Consider the following 23,006-nt stretch of genomic DNA (forward strand, 5'->3'; position numbering starts at 1 on the left):
TAGGTTGGACTTGATGAACTTGTGTCTTTTTTCAACCCAACTATGTAACTCTCCCGCCGAATGGAATCATCAGGATGCAAGTGCAGTCTTCCTCAAGCTCCGCTTTCATATCCACAAGGTAGGCCCCTTGTTCTGGGTCAGCCTTCCTTACTAGCTGCGCACTTCCCTTTCAGCCTATCCAACTCCTGGCACCCTAAGCACAGTGGTCAGGTCCAGTCGACCTCCATCCATTCTCAATTCAGCCCTGGACTCCTCACATGACTGGCTTTAGCATCCCATGAGGTGTATTCCGTATGAGCCCCCAAATGTAGTTATACCCCTGTGAGGGCTGCTTGCTGAATCTGTACCCCACTGGCTGCCCCGACCATTCAAGTCCTCCGACACCTGACACCCTGGGTTCAGAACTTTTCAGTGATGATCAAAGAGTTAAAGACACACACAAGTTATGTGAAAAATTATGTTTACTGAAAAGGCTAGAAGCATTATTCCCCAGTGGTATAGGTATAAAAACTTAACCCCTGAGAAGTTTCACAGTAGTAAAAAAATAATAGCAATAATATAAAAACAGTGACACCAGAAGCAATAACTTATTGTAGAATATAAAGACTTTTAAAGCAACACTCTATTCAGCTGAAACCTAAGAACAGGCAAGAGTGGGGCAGAGGGGGTGATCGCTCTTGTGTCAAGCGGCTCCTTACTATGCCTTAACCACAGGCCAAGCTGCAACAATGTCCTTAAATTAATAGAACTGTTACTGTAAGGCCTCGTACACACAATAGGATAGCCAGAGGACAACGGTCTGAAGGACCGTTGTCTTAGGTTAACCTATGAAGCTGACTGATGGTCCATTGTGCGTACACCCATCAGTTAAAAACCCGATTGTGTCAGAACGCGGGGACGTAAAACACAACGATGTGCTGAAAAAAAACGAAGTTCAATGCTTCCAAGCATGAGTCGACTTGATTCTGAGCATGCGCGGGTTTTTAACCGATGCTTTTGCATACTAACGATTGGTTTTGACCTATCGGTCAGCAGTCCATAGGTTAAATTTTAAAGCAAGTTCTCATTTTTTTAACCTAAGGTTAAATAACCTATGGGGCCTACACACGATCGTTTGGACTGATGAAAATGGTCCTTCAGACCGTTGTCCTCTGGCTATCCTATCGTGTGTACGAGGCCTTATCTCTTGAATACTTAAAACCCGCTCATTAGTAAATAGAGTCCTAGGTGTAGGTACTTGTACATATGTAACTAACTGATCAGTCCCTTAGTGGGAGGAGGATATGTTGTAGTCTCCCAGAGAAGAAAGAAGCCCTTGGTCTTCAGCTAGCTCTTTAATGGAGTACTTGAGATATGCTGAATATTGGAGAAGGTGAAGTAGCCTTGGTGACACCTTAACTAGCAATGTGTAGCAAAAGGGTATTTATTGTGTCCTGTAGATGAGGAGCGCTGCTGCTGCTCCACAAAGAGTCAGTGTAGCACCAGGTCCCTACAGGTTTAGGCAAAGGAACAAATAATATCAACATGCGGTGTCTGTGGTAAAAAAATGGGCAAGTGCCCGCTCACCAGTCCTTGGTGGAGCACTGCTCAAAGGGTACAGTGGTCCAGTGACCACACCACTCTTCAGCCCAGCTGGATCAGGTGTGGACCGTGTGAAGAGCGACCTCTAGGCTGCCACTGGTCGGACAGAGGTAGCTGGCGATGGATACTCCTGCACCTGCATGTGATGGCTTTCCCTCTTTCTGCAGCACATGCCGCAACTTGGCCACAGTGCAAACCCAACACAAAGTCACTTGCTAGCAGCATTCAGGCCAGGGTCCCAAGAGAGAGATCCTGCCCACACATAGGCCTTGTATCACCTCTCCCAGCATCCTCATTCTCATTCCCCAGCCAGCTGGGTATTTGTAGTTCAAAACAGTCCACCTGAATGCAAATCTTGACTCCATGGACTACACATTCCAAGATGCTTTGCTTTTTTCATAGAAATCAGACACTCTATAATTTAGGATATGACAACACAGAGTCCAGCTGAAGACCTGGAGAGAACAGCTCCACATCGGCAATGTTGTACAGTGTCTCCTGATAATACAGGCAGCATTAGCCAGCTCCTGGCTACATACATGGCCCCAAGAAATACATTTTTGGGGTTATTTAAATTGGCAAAATCTCCTAAAAATAGATATTCGTTTTGAGTGTTTAGGCATGTAGAAGTAAATACTGCCCGGCCGGGAGTGAATTGTGTTTCCCGGGTCTTTCTTGGCGGATTTTTCCTGCGTCTAACCACCCTGGTACTGCATGCTATGGACCTCAGGTTTTGTTTTCTGTCGGTTTAGGTCTGGCCTGTTTGTAGGACCCACTCACTGCTGTTGCCGGAGTCATGATTTCCAGTGCCATGCAAAAGTCAGAGCTCCACTGCCTAGAAGGATTGGTGGGGCTTGCAGTCCCTTCCTAAAGATGCAGAGCATGGACTCAACCAGCTTTAAACTACTTCCTATGCAGGTATGCTGGGGCAGCCACAAACCTGAAGTTACGGACTAGAGATGTAAGGAAAATGACTGCTCTTTATTTCAGACTGTTGTCTGCATCATGTTAATTTATTCAGGAAATGGGTTTGAAACTTTGCCTGTCTGTCTGAAGTTGCTCATGGGGTATAATAAGTAACCGGCACACATAGTCTACAGCTCAGGTCACTAACCACATCGGGGTATGAAGACAGTAGTTTAAGAGTTTAATACGGTACAGATACAGTGGTTACCAAGAATAAACAAAAGGTCTCTTTAGCAGCCTGCTGTACATGTGCCAGGTGAGATAGCCTCTTGCAGCGAGAAAGATGTTGTTGCTACTTTTTCAGCAGCAAGCTGTTTTCCATAGCAAAGGGAGCAGATCTGCACCACTGGGGCCCTCATCTGTACACAGGTACAGATGAGAAAGTATGTGAAGAACACATGAGTCTGCGCTAAGTGTACAGTGGGACCCCATACTGTTACTGGTACTGGGCTCTGCGTGTTCCTCCTAATTGCACAAGTGACTGTGGTGATACAAGAACATTGAGAGAGTTTATTAGTGTAGCGCCCTGCTCCCAAAGATGGGGCGCTATTCAAATTTAGGGGATGTCCTGGGCCAATAGTTTGGGCCCCAGACCATGTTGATTGTGTATAAATTTGCCTCTGTTCTGGCTGTGATACTGCCTGGTAGTATTTTTCCTTTGTTGCCGTGGATGGCATTGCCATTTCAGGCCCTTGTTGAAATGCAGGTTGTACCATGGTGTATTGGGTGTCCCTCCTCGGCAGCAGTATCAGTGGGAGCGGTGACCCTGCTGTGCATGCTGGGAGGGGATACTTAAGGGCAGACGCCGTTTTTCGGGGTCCTTCGCCTCATGGCCCTCCTGTGCATGGTGGGGTGTGTGTGATCTCAGTCCTCGGGACTATGTTGGTCTGAGGCTGTATTCCTGTAAAGTAGGCCCAGTTATCCTGGCTGGGCCTATGCGTTTGAGGTGATCTGTGCTGTCAGTCCCTGCAGGAGGAAGCCACTCAATTGAAGGAAGTCAGGGGAGGACCTGTCCTGGAAAGGATCGAGCAGAAGGCTGGTACTTTGGGAGAGGCCTGGTAACTTCTTGAAGGATGCACCGTTAACCTACAATACCTAACAGCCCGCCGTTTGGCTTAAAGGCTCTTTAACTGTAAGACAAGACGTTTCGGGATTTTAAATCCAGTGGCAGAGGATTCCTGAATATTCATTCCGTGTACTTCAATGGACTGTGGCAGAGACTGTTCATGTGCTGTCCGTGCATCATCCTGGCTGCTAGACCATGTGAGAGGGGTCTATCCGGTGTGAGCAATATCCACTCAGGATTGAGTGGTGAAGATTGTAATTCTGAATACAATTGTGCATTCTGTATCGTGTACCTGAACCTTCTCCCCTCTCTCTCTACACTCTCTACTTCCGTCATAAGTTAATGCAGCGAAAAATAAAGCCTACAGTTGAAGGTTTTACATCTGGTGTGGACATTCCAATTACTACAGACATCTCTCCCCTAGACAACGAAATTAGGGGGTAACGTGCAAACCCAAAATCTAAACCAGCAGCTCCTTCGGGGGTAGTGCTACATTAGAGAATAGAGATCAGCCGACTGTTTAAGTAAAAGGTATCCCCCCCTGTTTTAGGCAGTGACCCTGTATAAAGTGTCTAGCATAGCCCAGATGAACCCACCATTGGGAAGGCCTCTCATGCGACCCTTGCTTAGCGCCCAACGAGGAGATGAACATGGAGGACATGATGACCAACAACACCCCACTTACTGCTACCTGTGCGCTAACCCTTTAATTTCAGTGCCAGTTTATTGTTACATATGACATTTCTGAGAAGAGATGAGTTATAATTATTACTCACGTCCAAATAGTGCTCTGCTAGTGCCATCTCTCCTTCCTCTTCTGCATCCCAGTCTCTCCAGTTATCAAAATCAACATGCAACCAGGCAGGCTATAGAAATATGAAAAAAAAAATTAAATACAACACAATGTAATTTTTTTTAAAACACGTAAAAGAAAAATATGTGATTTGAATATTTAGCAATCGCAAACCTCTGAAAAAGTCATTGTGCTAATTTGTAACCTTGCCACCCTACACGATCTTATGCTACCAATTTTCACAGTTTATTTTCCTTGTGGAAAATGGAAATTACACAACATGAAGAGTAACAATAGGAATACACCTTGATACTCTAGATCAGTGGGGTTCAATATAAAATTACAGAGGGCCTTTAGTGCAGCCCCAAAACTTCAATAGGGGCGCACAACAGCAGTACATTATCATGCATTGCATCACATTAGGCAACTTATTAAAAATAAATGGGCTGTAATGCACCTCACCCAGAATGTTCAGTTCTTTCTGCATTTATTGCAGCATATGCAATGGCTGAAGAGAAAGTGGCAATAAAATAAGCCCCAGCACTGCTGTCAGTGACAGCAATTAGAAACCCCCAGCATTGGTGTCAGGGGCAACATGCAAAACCCCAGTGTTAGTGTAGCGCTACCCCCTCAGGAGCCTCTGATGGATGATGGTTATCTTCCACCCTGCACAGTAAGGCACATTATTTTTCCATTCAATCCTGAGACAAGAAGCAATCCTTTAAGCTTTGGTTTTTTACTTAGGGGAATTAAACTTGGATGGGTTGTTATGGGATGCCCACTTGATCTGTAGAAACTCTTTAGGCACTCAACTATATACATCCAGTATATATACACATTTCTCCTACCGTCAGCACAAACTTGCTTGTAGAACAAACTCCCAGGACTAGCTAGCACTGACTGTTGGATCCAACAAAAATCTCAGTTAGATCCTTGTGAATGCCCATTGCAGGCAGAGACCGCGGGCCCCCCTAGTAGTGAAGCAAAAATAGAGGACTTTGGTGCTAGCGGTCCTCTGCTGTGGCTACTGCTCCCAGTACCACCTCTCTCAGGCACGTCAGCCTGCCTGGCTGCAGCTGCCCCTTTTACTAGCCCTACTGGCTACTTCTCCACAGTCCTCCCAGACTGACTCTGCATCCATTCCAGACTGCTTGCACCCAGTCCCTTCAGACATGCCTCTCAGTCCTTTGACTACAACACTCACCAGTCCATGTGGCTGTCTTCCTCCGTGGAAATTTGCCCGGCAGTGTTCTTCCGCTGTCCTTTCCTTGATCCCTTGCCTCCTGGATCCCTCAGTGTCAGGATCCCTCAGTGTGTCATGAGAAGGGTCCCTTCTGCACCCGAGCCCAGGCCTGATTTTAAAGGCCCTGACAGCCTAATACCCCATCTCCAACTTCCACCTGAACTCCACACTGCCCCCAGCTGGGCTGACCCTGAGTATTACAGGGGGCCCGTCACGGTCATGGTCCTCAGAATACTCCAGCTAGCTCCTCCTAAACCCCTCCTTCCTGCTTCTGGAACCTTCTCCAAGTTTTCAGCAAGTAGGGAGGAGTTAGAAAAGCTGATGCCAAGTCATCCAGTCTACCCGATTCACTCAAACTCTGACCCAGAAAACACACAGGCTTGGCTGCCATCCAAGCCTGAAAATTTACCTGCACTAACACATATTATCCTTCTCTAGCACCCTAGCAATGCTAGGGGTGCTACACTAGCATTAGAGACCACAATAATGACCCCCAGTAGGGATGAGCCGAACACCCCCCATTCGGTTCGCACCAGAACCTTCAAACGGACCGACCGATCGCGCGAACATTTAGAACCCCATTGACCGTCTATGGGACTCGAACTTTCAAATTCAAAAGTGCTAATTTTAAAGCCTGATATGCAAGTTATTGTCGTTAAAACGTCTTTGAGAACCCAGGTCTTGCCCCAGGGAACATGTACTAATGGAAAAAAAGTTTTCTGGAGCAGTGATTTTAATGATGCTTAAAGTGAAAAAAATAAATAAATGAAAAATTCCTTTAATTATCGTACCTGCTGGGGTGTCTATAGTATGCCTGTGAAGTGGCACATGTTTAGAACTGTCCCTGCACAAAATGAGATTACTATAAGAAAAAAGTAATTTAAAACTGCTTGCGGCTTTAACCACTTAAGACCCGGACCATTACGCAGGTAAAGGACCTGGCCAGTTTTTGCGATTCGGCACTGCGTCGCTTTAACTGACAATTGCGCGGTCGTCCGATGTGGCTCCCAAACAAAATTGGCATCCTTTTTTCCCCACAAATAGAGCTTTCTTTTGGTGGTATTTGATCACCTCTGCGGTTTTTATTTTTTGCGCTATAAACAAAAAATAGAGCGACAATTTTGAAAAAAAATCTATATTTTTTACTTTTTGCTATAATAAATACTCACAAAAAAGATATACAATTTTTTTTCTTTTCTCAGTTTAGGCCGATACGTATTCTTGTACATATTTTTGGTAAAAAAAAAAATCACAATAAGCGTTTATCGATTGGTTTGCGCAAAAAATTTATAGCGTTTACAAAATAGGGGATAGTTTTATTGCATTTTTATTAATATTTTTTTTTTACTACTAATGGCGGCGATCAGTGATTTTTTTTCGTGACTGCAGCATTATGGCGGAATACATCGGACAATTTTGACACATTTTTGGGACCATTGTCATTTTACTGTGAAAATGACAATTGCAATTTGGGAATTAACCACTAGGGGGCGCTGAAGGTGTTAAGTGTGACCTCATATGTGTTTCTAACTGTAGGGGGCAGGGCTGGACGTGTGACGTCATTGATCGCCTTTCCCTATATCAGGGAACATACGATCAATGACATCGCCACAGTGAAGAACGGGAAAGCTGTGTTTACACACAGTTCTCCCCGTTCTTCAGCTCCAGGGACCGATCGCGGGACACCGGCGGTGATCGTGTCCCGCGGCCATGGTCACTGGGCTTTGGACCGGGTCGTGGGCGCGCGCCCGCGATCCATGGCTGGGCACAAAGAGGACGTACAGGCTTGTGCCCAGCCGTGCCATTCTGCCGACGTATATGTGCAGGAGGTGGTCCATAAGTGGTCTGATCCCTGCAATATGGATGAAAATCATTGAGAAAAATAGCACAGACAGTACACACACCACATAGCTTTAGGTGCACAATACAGAGGACACGGGCAGTACACACTACGTAGCTTTGGGTGCACACTGCAGAGGACACGGGCAGTACACACACCACGTAGCTTTAGGTGCACACTGCAGAGGACACAGGCAGTACACACCACGTGAGAATACTGCAGCTAGCACAATCACCTGTCTGCCAGTATATTAGGAAGTGCAGATCTAGCTAAACTATACAGTGTAAAAAAATATATATACACACAACACCTGGGATGCATATATATCCTCTACACACTGTAACTTTAACTGACTAGCCTGCCTGCCTGCGCTATCTACCTACTAAAAATGACTCTCTCTCTCTCTCTCTCTCTCTCTCTCTCTGTCTTATCTCTTTTAACCACCGCAACACACTACACCAGGCCGACCTGCAGGCGGCCCTTTATAGTGTGGGGCGTGTACTAAACCCGCTGAGCCATAATTGGCCAAAGCCATCCTGGCCTTGACCAATTATGGCTCTCTGTTTTTTGCAAGCTGTGATTGACCAAGCACGCGGGTCATAGTGCATGCTTGGCCAATCATCAGCCAGCAATGCACTGCGATGCCGCAGTGAATTATGGGCCATGAAACGCAACTCGAATTTGGCGCGAACGGCCCAAAACTTTCGTAATTCGACGAACGATCGAACATACGATGTTCAAGTCGAACATGAGTTAGACTTGAATGCAAAACTCATCCCTAACCCCCAGCATTGGTGTCAGTGGATGCAATCACAATCCCCTGCATTGATGTCCAAGGATTCAATAATAACCACCATAACACATTTAGTGCTAGTGGATGCAATATTGACAACCAACAGTGGTGTCAGTGACAATACCATTAATCCAGACCAGACCATATTGGTGTTCAGTAGCAATGCTGTGAAATTAACTCTCCAAAACACTGGTGGTCAGTTTCAGGGTTATTTTGAACCCACTTTGGGGGGCTTTAGGAGTACCTTTTGAGTCAGCTTAGAACTGCGGCTGTCTTGCATGGCTCTGCACTGGTTAAGAGCAGGCTCTTGGCCATCATTCAGGGTGTAGATCAGGTACAGCCTGGGTCCACACCTGAGCTTTGGGACTGTGGCCTTCAGAAGAGACGGCTCCTGTAATACTTGGCCAGAGGCTGTTGATGACATCACCACGGGGCGGAGAGGAGGGAAGGCTTCTGTTGTCAGGAGGCAGTGGCGGCATCTGGATCGGTGGCTGGGGGGTCCTTGGTGAGTGCACTAATATTGTCTCTTCTATTTGTCCTACTTCAGAAAAGCCCGGAGCAATGTAATACCATGAAATAGGTGAAGGGCTGGCATGACGGGGTTAACAGGGAACTGTTTTTTCCCTGCTTAGTGTTGCTGCTTTGTTACAAGCCGCTGCATTGGTCCGGAGAAGGTGGGGGGGGACTGGGAGGTCATAAAGGGGGAAGGAGCCCGCCCCCGGGAACACAAGGCATGAGGAGAAGTTTTAGGCAGGAGACATGTCGCAGGTGGACAAATTGTTAGCGCAGCTGTGGGCAGAAGCAGAGTCTCGTGGCCCTGCGTGGCTTGAGGAGCATCTGGGGCCTCTTCTGCCAGCCTGCCGGGCCCCCCCGAGAAGCGTGCTTCTATGCCCGCAAAGTGGGGTCCCGGGAGGAATCCCCAGCATAGACGGGGCTCGGCGGGCGGCCGCTCAGTCAGCCCCTCGGTCGGTGGGCCCCGCCCCCTTGGGGGTCGCAGGGGGGTCGGTGCCTCAGCGTAGGAGGTCCAGGGACACGGCGACTGGGCCTACTCTTTCCACGGCCAGGGACCTTGCCAGGCTGGAGACTGCTGCAGGAAGGAGGAGGGGAAGTGAGGAGAGTGTCAGCATGGCTGGGGACAGCTCACCTGGGCCTGGAAAATCACCGCAGAAATTGGTGGGCGGGTCTGGCAGGCGGAGCAGGGGGCGATCGGATGTCAGATTCTCGGCAGCCAGGGATCCCTCCCCTGGTGGGCACTCATCTGTGGAAGAGGAGCGTGTGGAGGTGTGATCGGAAGGAGAGCTGACGCAGTCGGAGGAGGAGCGGGTCCCTAGGAGGAGATCAGCAGCGGTGGAGACGGGACGGTCGGCTGGTGGGTCTTTGCCTAGGCAGCCCGGTAAGCCCATTTACACTTTACCTAATATTGCCCAGGTGGGGAGTTTGGTTGCCGATGCCAGTGGGGGTTGTGTGGCCGTGAATGGGTTGTCGTCTGCAGGGCCAGGGGGGGCACGTGACGCTCTGTCCGGTGGTAGCGCAGGGGAGGTGCGGTCGGTGGTTGGTGAAGGGGGTTTTGTGGGTTTTTTGGCAGGCATCAAGGAGTTGGTGGGTAGGTTTGAGAAGTCTGGTGGCGTGTCTACCGGCCCGGCGGCTGCGCGGGTCCCCCCTGCTGGGGGGGACGGGGGGGCTGGGTCCGTGGGAGCCCAGCCGGTGGCGGCGATTGCCGCGACCCCGGTCCAGGCGGTGCAGGATAAGGCGATGGGCACTGCTGATGGGGTGGTCAAGCAGGATGTTGTGCGCTTAGACACGGCGAAATGCGAAGTGTACATTTGCTTTGAGGGGCCGCTAGGCGCGCATTTGAAGGCAGACATCAGGGAAAAGATCGGAAAGGGCGAGTATGTGGAGATCTTCTTGCGGTTTCTGCTGAAAAAAATTTAACTTGGATAGGGTCAAGCCGGATGAATCCAAGGAGGAGGAATTGGCTGCAGGCCTTTGAGATTTTGGCATGTGTGGTGGGGGAGAAGAAGCCCGAATATTGTTTGGCTGTTTGGTTATCAGAATGCGATAGGTGAGGCGCATAGGGTTTATGGGGGTTCCGCATGGCTGCGCTATGACGAGCAGTTCATGGCGGTGAGGCCGGACTTGCGATGGAATCACAAGACATGAGTCTTTGGCTGCGCTTGATGACTGCTGCGAGGGCTCCGGGCCAGTTTTTTCAGGGGGAGCCAGTGGACCATCTTCCCAGGTACAACCGGCCGGTAGGGCAAAAGGGGTCTGCTGGCAGTACAATTCAGGCACCTGTAGGTTTGGTAACTCCTGTCATTACAAGCATGAGTGCTCCGGGTGTGGGGGATCCCACGCCCTGTCCAGGTGCTTTAAGCAAGCCAAGGGTCGTTCCGGCGAGTCTGCTAGCAAGAGGGAGGACATCGGTGATGGTGGAAAGGATGCGGCCGTTTCTCGGTAGGTATCCGGACAAGGGGGTCGGCGCAGGTTTTGGAAAGGGGTTTTTCAGTGGGTTTTCGCATTCCGTGCAATCTGACGGAGGTTCCCCTGGTGTCACGTAATTTGCGATCGGCGTTGCTGCATTATTCAGCTTATTCACCACCTCTCTTTTCCCAAGGGGGGGTCGGTTAACAACGCCATTGATCCGGGTGCTTGCACGGTTAGCTATACCTCTTTCGACGCAGCAGTGTGCTGGGTTAGACGGTATGGGCGTGGGGCTTTGATGGCAAAGTCTGACATTGAGGCAGGCTTTCGGCTGTTGCTCGTGCACCCGGATAGCTTCCGGTTTTTGGGATGTCATTGGCAGGGCGCGTTCTACGTTGACCAGTGTTTGCCGATGGGGTGCTCCATCTCGTGCACACTGTTCGAACAGTTTAGCTCGTTCCTGGAATGGGTGGTTAGGGATGTGTCCGGAGTGAATTCAGTTATCCACTATTTGGATGACTTTCTTTGCGTATGCCCGGCATCGTCCAGGACCTGTGCGGTACTTCTGGCTACGCTGGAGCATGTCGCAAACCGCTTTGGGGTTCTGTTGGCTCCAGAGACGACAGAGGGACCGCGCACGGTCATTACGTTTCTCGGTATTACGCTGGATTCTGAGGCTATGGAATGCAGACTGCCGGAAGACAAACTGGTGGCACTGAAAGAGGAAGTCAGGGGCATGGTGGGCATGCGCAAGGTACAGCTGCCGGCCCTGCAATCTTTGCTCGGCAAGCTGAACTTTGCGTGCCGTATTCTGCCGATGCGACTCTTCTTTTGCCAACGGCTGTCGGCAAGTACGGCTGGGGTGCAGTCGCCCAGGCACTTTGTCAGCCTGGGCAAGGTGCACAGGGAGGATCTGAAGGTGTGGCATTCTTTTCTCGAGTCCTTCAATGGCAGGGCGCTATGGATGACAGGCCCGGTCAGCAATTTCGGTATGGAACTCTACATGGATGGGGCCGGCTCCACTGGTTTTGGTGCGTTTTTTAAAGGCCAATGGAGTTCGGGTCCGTGGCCACAGTGTTGCGTGGAGGCTGGTTTTACAAAAGAATCTGGTGCTATTGGAGCTGTTTCCAGTGGTGCTGGCCGTGGAACTATGGGGCAAGGCCTTCCGGGATCGGAAGGTTCGTTTTCACAGGGATAACCTGGGAGTGGTTCAGGTCAACCGGGTATCGGCCTCGTCTCCCCCGGTGGTTAGGTTGCTGCAACATTTGGTGTTGAGATGTTTACAGCTGAATGTATTTATTTATGCGGTGCATCTGCCGGGTGTGGAGAACGTCATTGCTGACACTTTGTCTCGCTTTTAGTAGGACAGGTTCCGAGTGTTGGCGCCGGAGGCGGAGCAACAGGGGGTGGCCTGTCCAGACTGGCTGTGGAGGATTGCGCTGGCGTAATCTCCGGATGGATCAGGAGGTCTGTGAGTGAGGCGACCTGGGCAGCGTACAAAAGGGTATGGATGGAGTGGGAGGCTTTAGTGCGCCAGGTAGGGGAAGAAATCGGTAGGCGCGGAGGTAAGATGGGTGGTTATATATTTTGTGTCCAGGAGCATGGAGGAGGGGGTGTCAGTTTCCGCTTTAAACAGAAAAATGGCGGCGCTGGCGTTCTGGTTTAAATTGCAAGGGGGTACTGACTTTACTAAAGATGTTTGGGTTCAACAAGCGCTCAGGGGCTATAGGAGGTCCAGGCCGACTAAGGACGCTAGGCGCACGGTAATCTCCGACCTGTCTTCAGCCTGCGCTGACCATGAAGGGGAACTCCGCGCCAAATTTCAAAGCAAAAACCGGCGCAAGTTCCCCTCCAGGTGCATACCAGGCTCTTAGGCTTGGTCTGGAACATGCGGGGTTCCCCCCAGATCCATACCAAGCCCTCATCCCAAGCATGCAGTCTGGCCGTACCAGACTGCATGCCCTCAACATGGGGGAGACATCACATGATGGGAATGTGATGTCACATGGGTTGAGGTCACATGGTGGCATTGCCCTATATAAGTCAATGCCCACCGCTCAGATGGCATTTCAGCACGGGACCTCGTTGTGTCAACATCGAATGGAAGAGAAGGGAGAAGACAGCGGAGAGAAGCCCTGGCCCCCCGCGGAGGAGCCAGGCAGAAGAGGGAACAGAGAATAAAGCCCTGTCCCCCAGAGGAGACAGGCAGAAGAGGGAACAGAGAATAAAGCGGAAAGAAAGCCCTGGCTCCGCGGGGGAGACAGGCAGAAGAGGGAACGCCAAGACAGCAGAGAAAAGACCGGGGAGTTGGCGCACCCCCGGCAGAAAACGAGGAAGACCGGGGCCCCGGCGGAAGGCACCGGAAAGACCGGGGGATAGGCGCCATCCCCCGGCAGAAGTCGCCGAAGTCCGGATGCCCCCCCAATGTAAAAGAGCTTAAATGGGTTGGGGGCCCCCGGCGGAAGGCACCGAATAAGACCGAGGGGATCATTGCCCTCCCCCGGCAGAAATCGGCTAACCACGTCGCACGACCGTGCAATTGTCAGTTAAAACTACGCAGTGCAGAATCGCAAAAAACTGGCCCGGTCATTGACCAGTAATATGGTCTGGGGATCAAGTGGTTAAAAATTAACAAAACACTAAAGTTAGCCCAATTTTTGGTGATAATGTGAAAGATGATGTTACACCGAGTAACTAGATACCTAACATGTCACGCTTTACTATTGCAAACACTCATGGAATGGCGCCAAACTTCAGTACTTTAAAATCCCCATAGGCGACGTTTTTTTTTCAGGTTACCAGTTTATAGTTACAGAGAATTTCTAGTGCTAAAAGTATTGCTCTCGCTCTAACATACGCGTCAATACCTCACATGTGTGGTTTGAAAGGTGTTTACATATGTGGGCGGGACTTGCGCAAGTCCCGCCCACATATGTAAACATCGTTCAAACCACACATGTGAGGTATTGACGCGTGCGTTAGAGCGAGAGCAATACTTTTAGCACTAGACCTCCTCTAACTCTAAACTGCTAAACTGAAAAAAAAATGTGCGTGTTCGCTTCTGACTGGGAGCTACTAGGGACAGGGGCGTTTTAATAATTATTATTGATTTTTGTTACGTAATAATTCACTAAGACCTCCCCTTTGGCCTGGAAAGCATGAGTTCAGGGGGAAAAAAACACAGCTCTCATGCTTTCAGCAGCCATTGCAGCTTTGTTCCTGCATGTGAGCTGAACTGCTCAGGCACTTAGACATTTTTTACTTTCTTTTTGAGGGTGAAAATCACTTGGATGTCTCTGAGCATGCTCATAGAGCGTGGGTGAGTTAGTAATTTAAGGACATCCTTACCAGGTGTAACCACTTACAAGCTCACCCAAACTAGAGACTGAAATTTGTTCATGTGATTTCAATTGCTTCATTACTAGCACACAAGCACACATGTTATAAAAAGCGTGGATAGAGCAGTCCTCAGCTGCCCTGAGAGGGGCAGGCTGTCAGGAATGTTGTTGCTAAACAGAAATGTGTTTTGGAGCATGTTTATTTTTATTTTGCCAATGTTTTTTGTTTATTTTTAAATGATGTTCACTTTGATGTGTTTGTCTCTGCTGCCTTATTTTGAAAAATATTTCTGAAGAACGGGACGGTTAATCTATGTTTATTTTTTATTTATTTATTTATTTTTTTGTGTGTGTGTTTTTGTTGGTTTGTCTTTTTTGCTTTCCTTGTTTTGTTGACCAATAAAAATTACTTTCAAATTTTGAAGTTTGTTTTTTGTTACTTTTTCATGCTACAGATTTCGACAGCTGCAGCTGAAATAGGTTTGGCCTAACAAATTAGATGCGATTTTTGTCTAAGCTTCTTTCCTGATGTGTAGGCATGAAAAGTTTGCTGCCATGTTTAATCACCAGGAAATTAAAGACAAAGTGTTAAGTATTTTCTTTTTACTGCAGTGGTCCTCAGCCCTCAAGTATCCCCGACAGGACATGTTTTGTGGATTTCTCTTATCAAGAATTGCTGTCCAGACTGTCTTTTAAAGCACATGTGCAAGATGAAGGAACACCTGCAAACATGGCCTGGTGGGGGGGGGGGGTGAGGTGTTGGTGGACAGGTTTGAAGTGCTGATTTACAGCACTGTGCTTAAATCTGGCGCAAGGCAATCCTAATCGAATTGTGGGTGTTTGAGGGAAGCCAAGTGAGTGTTAGAACCCTTGCTTGTGGTTTTTGGGTTGGGCTTTGTGTCCCTTTTCTTAAAATTGGCTTCACTTCCTATCACACAGCTGAACAGGAAGTGAGGTTAAAACCCTACCAATGTCTTTTCTTGGGGTCAATCTAACTAGTGTCCCCATTAAGCAAATTGCACTGCTGTGTACACCCCAAATGATTAGTTAGTTTGGGGTTTAGTAAAGGCAAAGCCACTCTGCAGTACAAGCGTAGCCGCTGAAAATCAGAGAGGAAGCACTGACGGTTCTAACATCCAATCCTGTAGAAGCAAAGTTTTTTTGTTTTCTTCCTTGCTTGTCGACTTGTAATGCAAAGTGGATTTGCCTTTAGTAAATGGACCCCCAAAGTCCAAGATCCCTAATAATTTGGGGTGTACACAGCTAAATGCAATTTCCATAATGGGAAACTATTTAGATTGCTCTGTGTGTCTCCAACAAAAGACATTAGTAAGGTTTTACCCTCACTTCCTGTTTGGCTATGTGACAGGAGAGTGAATGAATTTAAAGTAGAAAGTGACATTTGTGAGGTGTCTTCACCCTATTAGGGGTGCAGGCATCCCCCAAAAATGAGCAGATAATACTTATTTGCAAATTAAGAAAATTGTTTATTTAACATTGGGTGGTGTTTGTGGGGGGCCCTAACACACACATTCATACATATTAGCAACGCTGTATCCTGGCCTATTGGCATGGTTATATTTTCTTAGGCCTCTCAATAAAACTCTTTGAAATTTGTGCTTAAACTAGAACTATAATCAACACTTTTTATTTATTTTCTTTAATTTTGGAGTGAGGGAGGGTTATAGCCCATGTCAGTTTATTTTGTATTATTTCTGTCCAATTGGGGAGATTTGCCTTCACTTCCTGCCCCATAGCCAAACAGGAAGTGAGAGAAAAACTATGCAAATTAAGGGAATCCAGTGCCCCCCTCCCCCACAGAACTAGTGTGTGTGTCCCCTGAAAATTCCTGGGCGGGTCATACAAAAACAGGGTGTGGCCTTGACAGGAAGGGTGGGTCATTTTTCTATTAGGAGGTGCAGAAATGTAGTGAGGCCTAGGGAAGCACAAAACCTAAGTATACTACTGCATATTAGGGCTTATTTAGACCGGATCCGATTTACAGCATGTTTTTATAGTGTGGGAGGAAACCCACACAGGCACAGGGAGAGCAAACTCCAGGCAGATGCGTCACGGGCAGGATTCGAACCAGCGACCCTTTTGCTGCTAGGTCAAAGTGCTATACACTACACCACTGTGCTGAACGAACATGATTGCAGCTGAAAGCATGAGATCTTTTTTTTTTTTTCCAATACCATGCCTTCCAGCCTTATTGACCCCGCCTCTCTCCATAAAGAGGACCTGTCACACACTAGTCCTATTACAAGGGATGTTTACATTCCTTGAAATAGGAATAAAAGTGATCCAAAATAAAAAAAGGGACAAAAAAGTGCAAAAATTAAAATAAAACGAATTCTAGCCCTAGACCTCCTCTGTAACTCTGAACTGGTAACCTGTAAAAAAAAAAAATCAAGCATCGCCTATGAGTTCCATGAGTTTGTGCAATATTAAAGCGTGACAAGTTCGGTATCTATTTACTCGGTGTAACATCATCTTTCACATTATCCCTAAAAATTGGGCTAACCTTACCGTTTTGTTCTTTTTTAATTCATGAAACCTTTTTTTTTTTTTGGCCAAAAAAAAAAAAAAGGCGTTAGAAAAATTATTGTGCAAATACCGTTGGAAATCAAATAAAAAATGACCGCCACTTTATTCCCTAGGGTGTCTGCTAAAAAAAATATATATAATGTTTGGGGGTCCTGAGTAATTTCCCAGGAAATAAATATAATTTTTACATGAAGGAGAGAAGTGCCAAAATAGGCGCGGTATGGAAGTGGTTAAAGTGAAACAATAAAAGTGAAATATTCCTTTAAATTTCATACAGGGGGGTACACACATGTTTCCTGTGCTTATAACTGTCCCTGTACAAGATGTCATTTCTGAAGTGAAAAAAAAAGTAATTTAAAAGTACTCATGGCTATAAAGAATACAGTCATTGCTCATTAAAACAAAAAAAAAAAATGTGTGGGGGTTCCCCCAAATTAAATTACCAGGCCCTTCAGGCCTGGAATGGATATTAAGGGGAACCCTGCCTTAAAAAAATGACGTGGGGTCCCCTCAAATATCCATACCAGGCCCTTCAGGTCTGGTGTGGATTTTAAGGGGAACTCCACCCCAAATAAAAAAAAAATGGCATGGAGTCCCCCTAAAAATCCACACCAGACCCTTATCCGAGCACGTTAACCTGGCTGGCCGCAGAAAAGAGGGGGGACAGAGTGCGCCCCCCTCTCCTGAACCGTACCAGACCACATGCCCTCAATATGGGGAGGATGTCCCCATGTTGATGGGGACAAGGGCCTCATCCCCACAACCCTTGCCCGGTGGTTGTGGGGGTCTGCGGGCGGGGGGCTTATCAGAATCTGGAAGACCCCTTTACCAAAGGGGACCCCTAGATCACGCCCCCCCATGTGAAATGGTAATGGGTACCCCTACCATTTCACCAAAAAAAGTGTCAAAAGTGTTAAAAATTACAGTAGCCGGTTTTTGACAAATCTTTAATTTATATCTTCTTTCCGCGTTTTTTCTTCTTCTTTCATTCGGGTTTCTTCCTTTGCTTCTTTCTTGGGTCTTCTCGTCCACATCTTGCCCGACGTCTTCTCCCATCTTCTTCTCCGTCCGTCAGCCTTCTCGTCCACATCTTGCCCGGCGTCTTCTCCCATCTTCTTCTCCGTCCGTCGGCCTTCTCGTCCACATCTTCTTGTTCTTCTGGGCGCTGCGCTTGAAATTGAAGACCCCGCCGTGTGCCGCTCCTGGGACCCTGCCCCCCTCTGACGCCACAGGTAAACTCATATGAAAGTACGCGTGTGGTATATGTGCGTCAGAGGGGGGCGGGGTCACATGAGCGTCACACGGCGGGAACTTCAATTGGAAGCTCATCCGCATAGTGCGGCGGCGGCTTCTTCTCCAGACGGCGCGCTTGAAATTGAATTCCCCCGCCGTATGACGCTCTGTGACCCCGCCCCCCTCTGACGCACATGACTTTCTAATGAGTTTACTTGTGGCGTCAGAGGGGGGCGAGTCCCAGAAGCGGCACACGGCAGCGAATTCAATTTCAAGCGCTGCGTCCGGGGAAGAAAAAGATGTGGACGAGAAGGCCGACGGACGGAGAAGACGCCGGGCAAGATGTGGACGAGAAGGCCGACGGAAGGAGAAGAATATGGAAGAAGACGTCGGGCAAGATGAGACAAGAAGACCCAAGAAAGAAGCTAAGGAAGAAACCTGAATGAAAGAAGAAAAGAAGAACGGCGGAAAGAAGATAATAAAAGATTTGTCAAAAACCGGCTACTGTCATATTTAACACTTTTGACACTTTTTTTTGTGAAATGGTAGAGGTACAATGTACCCCATTACCATTTCACACAGAGGGGGGCCAGAGTCTGGGGGTCCCCTTTGTTAAAGGGTGTTATACCTGAAGGGTTTCACATGGACTGGCACTTTAAGGCTGGCTCCACCCAGCAGTGATGACAAGGGTCAAGGGGTACAGTAGCCATCTTAGAGAGACCACATGTAAGAAGCAGAGATATGTAATGTCCTGAGATGCATGTTGCAGTGTACAGGCTGTACTGAATAAACATCCATTGTTCCAGCCCAGAGTCTTGTGTCCCTCACAACACAGAGGATATAACAGTGGCGACGAGGATGGGATTTACAAAGTGTCTATCAGAGAGAGAGACAAAGACATTGTGGATTGTCACCTGGATAAAAGCAATCACAGATCCCAGCAGGAAAATGTCATTAATCGGGACATTAAGTGAGTTTGATGGAGAACAGACATCCTGGAGTTCCTGGGTTGAGAGACTGGAACAGTATTTCAGTGCAAATGCCATCCCAGACAACAGGCAAGTAGCAGTGTTTCTGACAGTGGTTGGGGCCAAGACATATGACACTCTGAGGGATCTGCTTTCCCCTGTAAAACCAGCAGCTAAGACATTGGCAGAGCTGCTGACACTGCTAGAGGATCACTTCCAGCCTAAACCATTAGAAATTGCAGAAAGATTTCGCTTCTATCAGCGGCAGCAGCAGACAGGTGAAGAGATTAAAGTTTATGTGCTCGCCCTTCGCAGACTAGCCTCTACCTGTTCTTTTGGGGACTACCTACCTACTGCACTGAGAGATAAGTTTGTCATGGGACTGAATTGCGAGTCAACACAAAAGAGACTGTTAACAGAGAAAGACCTTACCCTTACAAAGGCAATTGAGATAGCTTCAGTGATGGAAATGGCTGTGAAAGATACAGAGGAATTGAACCCCCAGAGCAGAAGGGAAGAGGTGAAGCAGGAAGTTTTCAGGACAGCAGTCAAACCAACTGCTGCAAACTGGAAATACAGACCCCCACCAAGCCGGGAGTCCGTTTGCCACCGTTGTGGGAATACAGACCATGATCACAAAGTCTGCCGGTTTAAGGATCAGACCTGTCATAATTGCGGTAGGACCGGCCATCTGAAACGAGTTTGCCGTAGCAAGAAGGTGCGAGATAAACAACCTCTGAACCCCAAGACAAAGTCATATATGGTGGGAAGATATACATCATCATCTGAGTCAGAGGATGAGCAAGTGCTCCACAGGTTAGACATACATCATATGCATTCAGCACCCTCTGCAATGACTGTAGATGTAACCATTGAGGGAAAGAAACTCAGGATGGATGTAGACACAGGAGCAGCAGTTTCAGTTATCACCCAGAAACAATGGAGACAACTTCAGACCCGAAAAACTGTCCGCCCAACACCAATCAAACTGCAGACATACTCAAAGCAGATACTCCACCCACTGGGTTACGCAAAAGTAAAGGTATTGTACAAGGGTCAGACAAAGAGACTGCCATTATATATCCTAGAAAATGGGGGACCCCCTCTCTTTGAGAGGGACTGGATTGCTCACTTTGGTATGCCAGACATCGCCATAAGTCCCTGTAACACCGTTACCATTGCATTAGGAGATAATGAGGGATGGGTGGTGTCCCTGAAGCAGCGGTTCCCAAAGATTTTTGATGACCAGTTGGGAAAAATAAAGCATGACTGTGTGAGACTCAAGCTGAAACCCAACGCTCAGCCCAAGTTCTTCAAAGCTCGGACAGTACCTTTCGCACTCCGAGCAGGTGTGGAAGCAGAACTAAGTCGGCTGGAGGAACAAGGTGTCATCTCAAAGGTAGAGCACAGTGAGTGGGCATCACCAGTTGTACCGGTAAAGAAATCGAATGGGGACTTGCGCATTTGTGGCGATTTCCGCATGACACTGAACTCTCAACTGGAAATAGACCAGTATCCCCTACCCAGAGTAGATGACATTTTTGCCTCTCTTGCAGGAGGTCAAAAGTTCACCAAGCTTGATCTCAAACAAGCATATTTACAGTTTGAGGTCCATCCTTCTTCCCGCAAGTTTCTGACCATCAACACCCACAAGGGACTATATCAATATAATCGGATGGTGTTTGGGGTAGCCTCTGCCCCAGCCATTTGGCAACGAAAAATGGACGAGATTTTGGCGGACATTCCTTTCACTCAGTGCCTGCTAGATGACATGCTCATTACAGGACGGACCGACCAGGAACACAAGCAGAATGTGGAGCTTGTGTTGGCGAGACTCCAAGAACAGGGTCTGAAAGTGAACTTAGCAAAATGCCAATTCATGGTGCCTAAATTGGAGTTTTGTGGCCACCTTGTGGATGCAGAAGGTATACACACCACGGAAGCCAAGGTTGATGCTTTAGTCAAAGCTCCAGCCCCAACCAACGTCCAGCAGCTGCGATCATACCTTGGCTTGCTGAACTATTACCACAAATTCCTGCCAGATCTGGCACACACCTTGTTTCCGTTGAACAAGCTTTTGGAGAAACACTCCAGATGGGACTGGTCGGCTGCATGCCAACGTGCTTTTGAAGTTTCTAAGCGGAAGCTGTTGGCGTCACGCATGCTCGTGCACTATGACCTCCAGAAGCCTCTCACCTTGGCTTGTGATGCCTCACCCTATGGTCTGGGGGCGGTACTATCTCACATCTTACCAGATGGGTCAGAAAAACCAGTGGCATTTGCCTCCAGGTCTTTGACAAAAGCAGAAAGCAATTACTCACACATTGACAAAGAGGCTCTTGCGCTGATATGGGCAATTAAGAAGTTTCATCTTTACCTGTATGGTAGGGAATTCACCATACTGACGGACCATAAACCACTCCTTCAGATCTTTAGCCCTGACAAAGGCATCTCCCAGACTACTGCGGCCCGCCTCCAACGCTATGCCCTATTCTTGGGGGCATACAGCTACAAAATTCAGTATCGTGGTCATGATGCCAATGCTAATGCGGACGCTATGTCCCGACTGACAGGGAGGTCCATGGACTCTTCTCCACCGGTCAAGAGTTGTCGTTACACCAGCCTGTCCTTCTTGTCTTCTGGGGAGATAGCAGCCCATACAAACAAGGATACCTTTCTGAAAACCATACTCTCCTGGGTACGTTCCGGTTGGCCTGCAACTGTCACACAGGAGTATGAACCATTCTGATAAGCCCCCCGCCCGCAGACCCCCACAACCACCAGGCAAGGGTTGTGGGGATGAGGCCCTTGTCCCCATCAACATGGGGACATCCTCCCTATGTTGAGGGCATGTGGCCTGGTGCGGTTCAGGAGAGGGGGGCGCACTCTGTCCCCCCTCTTTTCTGCGGCCGGCCAGGTTAACGTGCTCGGATAAGGGTCTGGTGTGGATTTTTTGGGGGACTCCACGCCATTTTTTTTTTATTTGGGATGGAGTTCCCCTTAAAATCCACACCAGACCTGAAGGGCCTGGTATGGATATTTGCGGGGAACCCTATGTAATTTTTTTTTTTTACGGCGGGGTTCCCCTTAATATCCATTCCAGACCTGAAGGGCCTGGTAATTTAATTTTTTTTCTTTATGAATGAATCCCTTTAGAATTGCCAGAGACGACAATTCATTATTGCCGCGTGTGAATTTTAAATTACTTTTTTCCTTCTGAATGTCATTTTGTGCAGGGACAGTTCTAAGTGCGGGAAAAATGCACTATTTCACATGCTGACTTTACACCCCCCCAGGTACGAAATTTAAAGGAATATTTTACTTTTATTGTTTCACTTTAAGCATTATTAAAATCACTGCTCCCGAAAAAACTGCAGTTTTAAAAAATTAAAAAAACGTGTTGATACATGTCCCCAAACACTTTTTAGGACAAAACTTGCATATTAGCCTTTAATATGAACACTTTTGATTTCTCCCATAGACTTCTATAGGGAGTTCGGAGGCGGCTTTACATATCACTTGCAATGCGCCGGCTGCTATGCTGGTTCATGCACCTAATTAAGGCTTCACCCGGCGCACTAATTAAGGCATGAACCAGCGCAGCGCACTGAGAATAGTAAATCAGCCCCACAGTGTGGTCCGACATGATAGCTCGGACCTCATGGCGACTGGCTAGGTCGTTGGAGGGAATTAATCGGGCAAGGAGGAAGGTGAATCAGGTTTATGGTAAGGCGGTGCGCCACTTGGACTTGGAGGTGGACACTTGGCGTTATCTTAGGGGGGATGGAGTACACCTCAATGCGGTCGGGATCGACATGTGGGCATTGGGGCTGCAGGATGGCATCCAGAGGGCTCTCAGGGTGTGGAGGGGCTTCCAAGGTTAAGGTTTTCTCCTTGGGTGCCGTGGTGGGTGATTGGTCTCTGCGGGTGAGGAATGGTACCTTGGAAAACAGAAGTTAGGACCTGTCGGTGATATGGGTCCAGATATTAGGATTTTCAGAAAACGGAGGTTAACTGAAAATATTGGTTTCGGGCAACTGCGGTCACGAGTTTCGTCTCTGAGCCAGCCGGTCAGCTTGAGGCCTGTTAGTTTGAGTTAGAGACCGCAGGGCAATATAGTTATATATTTGATAATACTTTATACGGCATGGTAGAGAGGTTTTCCTGCAGAGATCAACACTAAGTGGAGTGACTAACAGATGTTTACTATTTATGTT

At 47.9% G+C, this 23,006-nt stretch overlaps 1 protein-coding gene across 3 annotated transcripts in view; it reads right to left on the bottom strand.

Annotated features, from left to right (window-relative positions):
* Positions 1-23,006, bottom strand: part of PTGES3L (prostaglandin E synthase 3 like) — a 318,513-nt gene that overhangs the window by 154,152 nt on the left and 141,355 nt on the right. For all 3 annotated transcript variants that reach the window (XM_040329758.1, XM_040329759.1, XM_040329760.1), the window contains exon 5: positions 4,390-4,479. In XM_040329758.1, the coding sequence (XP_040185692.1) occupies positions 4,390-4,479 (90 nt within the window). The remainder of the gene's footprint in view (positions 1-4,389; positions 4,480-23,006) is intronic.

Source organism: Rana temporaria, chromosome 12 (genome assembly GCF_905171775.1).
Source record: "Rana temporaria chromosome 12, aRanTem1.1, whole genome shotgun sequence".
NCBI classification, from domain to species: Eukaryota; Metazoa; Chordata; class Amphibia; order Anura; family Ranidae; genus Rana; species Rana temporaria.